The sequence below is a fragment of the Fistularia commersonii genome, chromosome 34 (assembly GCF_037954325.1).
Source record: "Fistularia commersonii isolate RoL2024-O1a breed Wild chromosome 34, RoL_Fcom_v1.0, whole genome shotgun sequence".
NCBI lineage: Eukaryota > Metazoa > Chordata > Actinopteri > Syngnathiformes > Fistulariidae > Fistularia > Fistularia commersonii.
In genome coordinates, this window is record NC_141317.1 from 758,346 (window position 1) to 769,440 (window position 11,095).

At 40.2% G+C, this 11,095-nt stretch overlaps 1 protein-coding gene across 2 annotated transcripts; it reads left to right on the top strand.

Annotated features, from left to right (window-relative positions):
* Positions 1–1,011: 1,011 nt before the first annotated feature.
* On the top strand, positions 1,012–10,232 carry mmp23ba (matrix metallopeptidase 23ba). Of its 2 annotated transcripts, XM_086141358.1 has the most exons (8): positions 1,012–1,287; positions 5,177–5,313; positions 6,290–6,429; positions 6,867–7,034; positions 7,173–7,337; positions 8,592–8,702; positions 9,651–9,777; positions 9,871–10,232. In XM_086141358.1, the coding sequence occupies exons 1-8, from the start codon at positions 1,156–1,158 to the stop codon at positions 10,043–10,045; spliced, it is 1,155 nt and encodes a 384-aa protein (XP_085997484.1). In that variant the 5' UTR covers positions 1,012–1,155; the 3' UTR covers positions 10,046–10,232. The 2 variants fall into 2 exon arrangements, with proteins under 2 accessions (XP_085997484.1, XP_085997485.1); XM_086141359.1 differs by lacking the exon at positions 7,173–7,337.
* Positions 10,233–11,095: the final 863 nt, after the last annotated feature.

Consider the following 11,095-nt stretch of genomic DNA (forward strand, 5'->3'; position numbering starts at 1 on the left):
TTCCTTTTATATATCTAATAATAATATGGCATATTCACAATCATCAAACCAAATGTCTGTGAATTGAACAAAAGAAGCATCAATGTATCATTTTAACACAGATATCAGGGCAACCACAAGTCTGATGTGACTGATAGATTTAAGTCAGTCGGGTTGAAATAATGTTGACTCTTACGCTGATAAATGTCTGGTTTTGGACTGACCAGAGTCGAGGCAAACATGACTTCCATATATAGCAAGTCATGGTCTACCACAGGTCAACTTAATAGGACTAGCCATGTTTTTTTCTCAAATAACCCTCTATAACACAGACATGGCATAGAAAACATGATGAAAGCTTCCCTGAGATTACCAGTCAAAGTGTCAAATGAGAAGGTAGCTGAGTTCTTTTATTTAGATAGACATGCAGAAAATGCTCGCAAAATCGAAGGCCTTTGTTTTCAATTTGACGTTTCTGAGTGCTCATGATCTTCAGGAATGATTCCATCAGAGGAGCAGCATGTTCGATGTTTTGGAGAGGTCTGAGATGGTTGGGTCATGGACAGAGGAAGGAAAGTGAATATATTGGTAGACGGATGCTCGAATTGGAGGTCTTGAGGAAGACCAAAGATTCATGGACGTCGTACGAGAGGATATGAAGGTAGTTGGTGTGAGAGAGGAGGATCCAGAGAATAGGGTTAGATGGAGAAGGTGGATTGTTGTGACAACCCCTGAAGGGAAAAGGCGAAAGGAGAAGAAGAAGAGTGCTCATGATCTTCAAGGTTTAATGAAATGAGATGAAATGAGATGTTGCTGCATAAAACTCTTGTTCTTCTCAATAAGCCGTGTGATCTATCTTTAACTGAATCCCCGGCAGTTAGTCAAAGTGTTTTGATGGACGGAGCGCGTTTGGTTTTCATTAATCCGTCTCGACACTGACCCCGTGCCCCATCTCCAGTAATGTGAAACCAGTCCTCTGGTACGCGCGTCATGCAAGACGAGCGGGCTGAGCTGGCGTGGTGTGCGTTACTTCCACTCGGGTCCGCTGGCTGGACTGCGCTGCTGCACCGAGGTCTCTCCACACTGCCGACGATCGCCTGGAACAGCCAAGGGCGATGAAGTGCTGACGCCGCCACCGGAATATTTGTTGCACCGTGTTACCCGGCCGGAGGTGTGATGGCGGGCTCTGGCGTTCCCGCGAGGCTGCGGAAGAGTCCAGGGGACTCTGCTCTGCTGGCGGCCGCGCTGCTCAGCCTCCTGCTCGCAGGGATGCAGCGAAGCACAGCGTTTCCCCCCTGGAGGATCGAGGTATGAAAGCTCAAGCCGTGCTGAGCGACGGCTCACATAGAGTTTGAAAAGTTGGTTGCTTTTTGCCTCGTTCCGCTCCAAAACGCAAGTCAGGATCCAGTGACGGATAGTTTTACCAGTTCGTTTGAGAAACTGTCAGGATTTTGGTACACTCTTCTTGTCAAACTCGCCCTTTCATGGGTAGTTTAATGTAAAGATGTCTTTTTATTATCATCTGATACAAATAAACAATAATTTGATGAGTACAGTCTGTTCCAAGGAATCCAAAATGTTCATACTTGTTAAAATCGTCTGGTAGGCTTAGCTCATACTGCTGACTCCATATAAAAAATACATTCATTTGAAGAATTTCTGGCGTAAAGGTAGTAGGACCTTCACAAGTCAGGTTTACCAACCACTATGAATAAATAACTTCTTCTTTTTTCTCTATGTTATGGAAATGACTCAGACCGGCAAACATCAAGTGGAGAATCCAGGGAATTCAGAAAAGTGCATATTTACTGCAAAAAGATTATCTGTTGTAAATACATACTTTGTCTACCCATGTAATGTAATGGAAAGTTGGTTTGTAATTTATTAAACTCTGTGGAATTGGGTCTTCAGTATCTCGTACGTGCAGGATGAAAATTGTAATCCTTATTTCAGTGGTCTCTGGAATATCGATTCAACCCTTCCAGACTGCTGAAGGTCCACAGGGATTTTCCTTCACATGTTTGGACCTTTTGACCTCACCCTCACCACCAGATTGAAGGTTGACTCCTTCTACTGTTGCTGATTAGAATTTCTGTGAAATTTAAAAATTAGGAATTCATAGGTCCTCATAGGTCAAAATTAGAACCTTTTCTGACAACTAAGGTAAAGAATCAATTTTGCAGATCCATAAGAACATAGAGTCCTAGATCCCCTTTTCCCCCTTTTGCACTCTTTTCACCATTTTGGAAGGGAAGAGATAGAGGTGCTGCCTCTATTTTTTTGTGACTGGGTGAAGCAAAAACAGGAATCTGAGAATAGGGTATAGAATTCAAAGTGATGGGAGTGATTTTGATTTCAGCTCTACATTTTCAGCATTTTTTTCATTTGAATAAAAAGTAAGCTGGTTAAAAAGTGCTGTTTTAGATGCTTAAAAGCAGAAATATATACATGATCTAACATTGATTATGACAACAGTATAACCAGGTTATGATTTTTTTTATAAATTGACGTCAATAGTATTGTATGTTCAACATTGCAAGCCCCGGGAAACCTTAAGCTATCATCATTTAACTGAATGTGCATATGAGTAGTCAGTATTGCTATTATCAAGATAACTGGAGTGTCTTTCCTATCTCTTATCTGAGGCAATTCTTGTAAAGTCTCTTGGCTACATGCAAAAAGTAGCAGGAACCTTTTTTCGGAGGAAAGGAAAAAAGTCCAAGAAGAAGGTTGAAACCTTCACCACGGCACAGTGTGTAAATTGCTGCACATACAGAATATCTGTTTTCATATTTTATTAGAAAAGACTGGTCATCTACAAGGGATAGTTCAGCCAAAAGATAAAATTAAATATTTTTTTATTCTCACTGACAAAAAGAGAAAGTAAGAATGCATTTTTAGTCCAAACAATTTTCAAACTTAAAAAGACGAGCCCCCCTTAAAAAAAAACCCTGTGCCGTTGATTTTGTATAACTCAAATCTCTGAAATTGGTCAAGTGATACTGACTTCAAGACATGCATTTTACATCATGTTTGTATCCAAAATGTCCACAAGCATGCAGATAGGGCAAGTTTCCATTGCGACAACTGATCTGGGATCATAAGGTCGTATTTGCAAAAGTAGCGCAGGATCATATAAACAAGGAACTGCCCTTTCTGTAAACAGTAAAAGAATTCTGCAGATATTAGGGCTAAAATATGGTCAAAATGAAACCCACGTTTCAAAAATAGGTCAGGACTTCAGTCACATGTGGGTTGATTTGTTCAAAAAATTCAACTGACCTTTCAATAAGCCAAATATTTACTGTATGTTTATGTCTTCTTGAAATAAACTGGCAGGGTGCTAGCAGGGTTACACCCAAAACATGACAGATGTTAATGTGTGAAGAAACAGAAAAGAGGATTCAAGAGACAAGTTACATACAGTACATCTTGCCAATCTGCTTAAATCGTCCTTGATTGTTGGATTAGAATACATACTTGTTATGTTATCTGCAGTCTGTAATCCATTAGGAAGGCTTTATGCGACTGTTTCGTCTAACATTATAGACAGGTGTTGAACATTACTCACTGAATACATACATGTATGCTGGGTTCATAAGTTAACCAGTAATTATCTCTTTAAAGAAAACTTGTAGCTATGGTAGTTTTTCAGTGTGAATATTTCCCCTTTCCGTCACCCTTTGATTTATCTGTTCAGGCTGTTAGCCGGGTAAAAGACTTCATGGATCAAACTTATGGCCCAACTTCCAGTGTTGAAAAGGGGAGTCATCACCTAAACCTGTCTCCATAAAAAAAAGGGGGGGTTTTCACCTGGTCTGATTGCTATTATGAAACACAGGCACCAGGGCAAAATGTTCACTTACTGAATATTTATGAAAGCACTGGAATACATAGTATCCACACATCGCCAGTTAAAGCATATCCAGGTGCTGCGATTTGGAGTCAATATTTTTATTAATCCCCAAAGACACATCAGACACAATCCATCTGTGAAAAGGGTCATTCTTAATGTTTGGAAAACAGTTTTACTGCTGACCATTTTTCCTTTTCCATAAGACGAAATTCCAAGGAATGAAAATAATCCTTTATCCATGTTTAAGTAGCAATTAAATAACTAGAGTGAAGAGTTGTTTTACTGTAACGGTATGGAATTTCTGTCTTATACCCTTCCCAAGGCTTATAGTAGTGCTTAATAAAATAATTGTGTGCCGCACATTTCCTCAGAAGCCTCTGTCTTTGGTACCCAACTGTAGCTTCGAAAAGTTATGTCTTCAAATTTTTTCTTAATGCGTGTCCCCATAGGACCGCTTGAAGTCTTTAGGCTTTGTTGCGAAACATTGTTTCTGCAATGTTAATTCTTTTCATCTTTTATTTGTGTTGTGTCGAAAATACCCCTTCTGATCACCTTGGGTTCTTGACCCCTATTATGTAAATTCTTGACTTTTCCAGACTTTTCCTTTCTTAAATGTGAATTTGATAATGACTGCATGTCTGTGTGATGTAAACATTTCAAAAGGAGTAAGAAATGAAAAGAAATCAGTTGAGTAAAATGGTAAAGTTATGTAGCAGGTGGCTTCTGTGTCTGGGGTAGAAGGTTCACGACCACTTTCTTAGAACTGGATTTCAAATACACTTTGATTAACCGCAAGAAAAGATGTAAGCATTAAGTCCTGGGGAATATAATATTTGATGAAAGATGTATTTCTCTTCTGAAAAAATGCAACTGTCGCAATTATGATATTTCATTCCAAATTCGAACATTTTCCCAAAACTAACCAATTTTGTGATTTAACCATAACCATGTTACCTCAAAGTTTCAATAATAGCTAATCTTGCCAGATCACTATTCCTATGAATGTAGGAGAAAGTGAAGTCCCTCATCTGCAGAAACTCAATGTAGAGTATTCTCCAGGGATGTTTTTATGTATTTGTTTCTAAGTTGTCAGTGGGGTCTAAAAGGGATGTTGAACAGGAGAAGTTGTCACCAAAAGATCCCAGATGAGCAAAGCTGATTGGTTGCTGTTCTGTAGATAGATTTACAATAACCAAAACATGGACATCAGTGGCCTGTCAATGACTATGGTGTATCGCCCCCTCTAACCATGGCCTTAAAACCCCACTGATCTGTTGCTAGGTCGTTTTTAGGAGTAAAAATTATGTAAAGGGATTAATTACAGGTTTTTCTTTGTCCAAGGAAGAACCTTACACCACTGCATTGCTCATTGGGATCCGCAAAGACGCTCATTCACAAGTGCTTCATCTGGCCAGGAACAAGCGCTACACCCTCACCCCGGAGCAGCTCAAATGGAACAAGTTCAAGCTAACATACAAGTATTTATTTCCAATTATGCCTCTAGTTAAATAACATGTTCAGCCATGGAAGATAAAGAAGGGAGGAAAAATTCCCCTCAGACCCGAGGTGAAAAAAAGATAAGACTGATGTTGATTTGGGCAGAAAAAAGCACAGAAACAAATGTTTTTAGTTGGAGTTTGCATCAACTATTATTTAAAGTAAATCTCAAAATGTAATTGATTCTGTCACATCACCTGCCCAAAGGCCAGTGAAACCAATATTTTTCAGACCATTATTGAAAATTAAACCAGTATTTTCCAACCACATCCACCTGATCTTTTTGTTAGTGAAAATTGTCTACCGAATTCAATAGATATCACCCTTTTCTTCCTTGTCTTAATAAAGATGGCCACTGAAATTTGAAAATAGACGCAAGTTGAAAGTCATCATAGTACATTGACTGCCCACTTGATCACTATTTGAAAGGAAGCTGCCTTGTGGACCTTTGCTCATTTTTATCACTTGGCTTAAATGGCTCAATGTGTTTTGGGAGGATCCAGTGATACTTTTATTTTATCTCTTTTTAGGGGAGTTGTGAAAAGATTATCCCTTAAATTTAAACATAAGAGAAGATTAGATTCAAGTGGAATGGTTGGATCAAGATGTATTTCTAAGCCTGGAAACATTAAGGATTACTCAGCTGACAAGACACCGAGTCCACTTGGAGTCATTCCTGACTTAATAAAATTAGATCCTTATCTCTTTGGCAATGGATGACAAAAACTGAAATATGTCTGAGTTTGATTAAAAGGGCCAATATGAGTTGAGTCATGACTCATCTATATGAAAACATTGCCTTAGTAATGGGGCTGTACTTGAAGTACTTGTGGGAACTCCGGTCTGTCTGAACAGTGGCCATTGTGTTTTTGGCAGAATCCACCACTGGAGAGGAATGAGTGTACTGTAGAGGTCAGTACAAATGACACAATCCTTATGTTGTTTTTTTTTGAGCAGGCTGCTGTCTTATCCTACAAACCTGATAAATGCAAGTGACACACGCCGAGGCATTGCCAAGGCTTTTGGCATGTGGAGTGACGTCTCGCCGTTCAGCTTCAGAGAGGTGCCAGCTGATCAAGAGGCAGACATTAAAATCGGTGTGTGCTCCGCATGTGGCTAGATCACTCTTCAGAAGATGTCCTTGAGCTTTGAGCTCCAGAAGTGTTGACCTGCTTGTTTGTTTTTCTCCCAGTGCTGTATTTGCCATAAACCTCCAAACTCATAAATCATTTTTGTTCAACTGTATTACCCAGGGTATTCAGCATGCTTCATAATTCTTAATGGAAAAAAGAAATGCTTAACAATCCCCTACATGTCAGCCCATGATGAAGCAGTCAATCTTATGCTATAATTCTCCCTTTGGGTGAGGAATAGAATGAGCAGTTGGTATGATGAAGAATGGAGGCGGCAGAGAAATCTGTTTCATAATTTATTTCATTTATCACATGGCAATACAGTCATTTTTAGTGAGGATTTCTCTCCTCAGCTGTGATGTCTCTTTTTTTTTTCTTTCTCTCTCTCTTGGTTTTTGCAGGCTTCTACCCCGTAAACCACACAGATTGTCTGCAGTCCTACCTGCACCACTGTTTCGATGGAATCACCGGAGAGCTGGCTCATGCATTTTTTCCACCTACTGGGGAGATTCACTTTGATGACCATGAATACTGGATTCTGGGAAACATGCGGTTCAGCTGGAAGAAAGGCAGGATTTGTTTTCATTTGTTTCTTGAAGCTACAAAACATATATGCATGTGTTACATGAAGTCATGGCTACTGAAGGCTGCCTTGGTTGTACACAGCAACTGAAAAAAGAAAATAACTATCAGTATCTTTGCTGCAGGGGTTTGGCTGACAGACCTTGTCCATGTTGCAACTCATGAAATTGGCCACGTCCTTGGACTCATGCACTCCATGGACCCAAAAGCTATAATGCACCTGAATGCAACTCTGACAGGCCGCAAGCTAATCACACAAGACGAAGTGTGGGGCTTGCATCGTCTGTATGGTATGTGTGCTGGCCTTCTTGAGAATATCGATCTGTCTAAGTGATGCTGAGCATAAATCTTTACAAACAGATACCTGCGGTTATGGTTTAATGTACAGTAAGCTTACAGTCTGTGTGGAGCAGTGGCGTGCAGTCAGGGGAGGCAGGCGGGGCAGATTCCTGAAAAATAAAAAACTAATAATAATAACGTGAGATAAACATTCGTTTTTGCCCACTGGTCAGTGTTATTAAAAAAGGGGGACTTTTTACAACAAAGTAACAGCTTTTGGTAGACAAGGATAGACACATGGACTTCGTATTCAAATGAAGCATTCGTCATTCTTACGAAACAACACTCAGTCTCGAAGTTGTGAGTCAAAGCATTGTTTGTAAATCTTACAAGTCAAAGAGGATCTTTGAGCTTGGATTTCTGCTTGCTAAACCAGAAGCCCAAAAAATGTTGTTCATTTCTCCAGACGCATTGCTTCTGAGGTAGTCCAGAAACATGTCATATCTCACAGAATCAAGTCAAAGACACATTGACTCTGTTGGTCTTGAAGACATGAAGTAAGTCATCCACCCAGTGAGTCTTTAAAGCCTCTTGACTGGATAAATGTTGAAATCAGTAAAAAATGTCTAATTTATCTATACAATAATAACCTGATAATTGCAAAGTCCATCAGCTATGAGGCATTGGGAAAACTAAGCAAGAATGGCAGCTGCTTCTCTTTTCCTGTAGAGCAATGCGGATTGCTCAGCAAGTTTTTAAGTAGAATGATGAGAGAGAATGATGTGGCAACCTCCTCTCTGGGTTTGAGGACCCGTTCAAAGTTACCAGACAGGAGAGATGCAGTACAGTAAGGTGAAAGACTTAAACTGCTCAAGAAAACAAGCTGTGAATAATGTAGCTCCCGTTTGTTGTCAGTCGTATCTATAGAGACGACATGAGTTAAAAGTTAACTTCACCTGGCACACAGAGGAGGAGGCACGAATTCTGTCTCCTTCTGGTATCACACATATCATCAGTTGATTCAGTTGTCATGAACCTGCAAGTACAAACCCCCTAATCCATTTTTGGTTAAATCCAACCATTAACACAGAAATACTCTGACAACTGACATTGAAGACCAACGTTGTATTGAGTCCCATATAAACCACTCATGAGTCATTATTAATATTGTGATGAGTCATTTTCCTTGGAACTAAACAGAAGTCTTGTGTTGCTGAATGAGAACAAAGTGCTGTCTGATCCTCCCTAGTTTCTCTTCTCCCCAGGGTGTTTGGACCGATTATTTATCTGTCCGGCTTGGGCTCGGAAAGGCTATTGCGACAGCAAGCGCAAGCTGATGCAGAAGCACTGCCCTTCCAGCTGTGATTTCTGTTATGGTAAGGCACATCAGAAACTGAAACCAAGCAGTAGTCCAAGGGGGCAGACAGTTCTCTCAACTGAGCAGTGAACTGAGCAGTGCTACGAACTGTTTTCCAATGGAGCAACAGGAGCCAACAGGTCCAGCCGTGCAGAGCTGTGACAGGGGCTTTTATGGATTTGATTGTTACACAAGGAGTCTGTGTTACATTCTGGAGAAATACCGGACCCTAGTGGAGATATGCATTTTAGCTCAGGACAAGACTGAGAAGAGCCGGTACCTGTTAATTGATTTTCTAAAATGTACCGCTGCACAGCGAAAAAATAAATACTACATCAGTCAGCCTAACCCTCTTTGGTTTAGCTGTAGGACACATTAGTGTGAGGTGTCCTGTTGCACAACAGGAAATGGTTCCTGCTGATTGTTGTGGCTCTGAGATTTTTGTCAGCAACAAGGGACATTGTAGAGAGAGGCAAGAGGATACAATTCCTGGCTCACAGTAATCTGTTCCTCATTGTTGATTGGGAGATGTTGTACGGCTGTGGAAAATTCCTAAGTGACTCCAAACCGCTGGAATTTCAGACTGTGGCTTCAGGGTTAGAGACACACAAGGTCAATTTTGTATTTTGCGGTATTAAAGAGAGCAGCTGTATGTTAAGCATATTTTGAGCTGGTCTTGAGGCAGTTTGTTTACTCAGATAACCAACAGCAGATATTCTATTGATAAGAAAGCTGTGGCTCCATTGGGAAGGGAGTGGTGAACATACAAAAAAGAATTGTTCATCATGTAAATGTTTTTCAGAAGTGCAAGTTATGAATGTAGCGTTTGAGGTATCAAGCAATCTCCTGTTATATTTTGCTACTTTCATCCCCGAGTGATTGTTATAGGGTTGACAACAGTATTAATCATCTTATATTTGATTGAAGTACTAGCCACCAAAATGATCTGTTCTATATTTCCATTCAGAATTTCCTTTTCCCACCATGGCACCCACACCAACACCTCCAAGGACAAAAACTAAGCTTGTTGTTGAGGGCAAGAAGCTAACTTTTCGTTGTGGGAAGAAAATAGCGTCGAAGAAAGGCAAAATATAGTGAGTATTACTGCTTGCTCTCTTGACAGTTCCCTTTTGCAGTGTGCTGTGATAGTAAACTGAACGCTGTCCTACATCTGCATCCCATTTCAGTTGGTACAAGGATGGCGAGCTACTGGAGTTTTCTCATCCTAACTATATCACTTTGAAAGATGACCACATAACTATAGTGGCCAATGCCATTAACGAGGGCACATATACCTGCATCGTGAAGAAAAAAGACAAAGTTCTTACCAACTACTCGTGGAGAGTACGCGTGCGCTTCTGATTGCCACACCAGCTTGTCTGCACACTGAACAGGAGGCACACACATTTCACATGGTCGTGAGCAGACCTCATTCACTATGGCACATATTTCTGTATTCTGTATCTTCCACACAACTGTATCAAGACTATTTGTCATATTGTAAAAGCAATTTCAAATATGCAAAAAAAATAAAGTTTTGTGACTTGAATTTTTGTGAAAATAATTATACACTTTATTTATGAGAGCCTTTTCAAACCCAAGGTCACCTTACAAAAACTTGAGAAAGTTAGCTGATTACAAAAGTTAAAAGATTTACAGCAGTTGGAGTCGAAATTACAGAGAGGAGGCAATTTTGAACTGATAGGTTCTAAGTTCTCACGTAAACTGAAGGAGTCGGCATTTCTGACGTCTGGGGAGTGAGTTCCTGAGCCATGGAGCAGGGCAGTTGAATTACTATGGGTACCATATCCCATGGTAATAAGGCAAGCAGAGGGAACAAGTTGAGTCATGGATGAACACCAGACAGTGGAAGCTGGTAGCAATATGATGCTAGTAGGGTTGATGCAATTACTGGTGCGTATCAGGATGCTGCCAAAATGTGAAGTGTGTTGGACAAGCTGTAGTTGCTTTTTTATACAGTACCTGTGCAGACTACAAAGGTTGTTCTGGATTAAACCTGCATACTTATATAATGCTACATTATAGTGGGGCTGAGGGATAGCAGGAGATTCTTGGAGTCTCGGGTGGAAAAAAGGTTTAATCAATAACTACACCTTAAGTCATGTTAAAATGGCAAAATTGATCTTATCATAAAGGAGATTATTTGGGTTTAAGTACCGTACCGCCCTATTACACTATAGTCTTTTTGTGGGTTTGTTTACATACATATTGAGCAAACTGAATTAATCAAACCAGGACAGACCATATTGTCTCTTGCCTTAGGAACTATTTGGAACTTGCTTCAGTGACTACCTGAGGAAACAAGCAGCTGACCTCCAAAGACAAGGCTGCAAGCCTGACAAGCAGCACTCCTTCCAAAAATATTCAGCACATAAGATGTTATAACCTGCA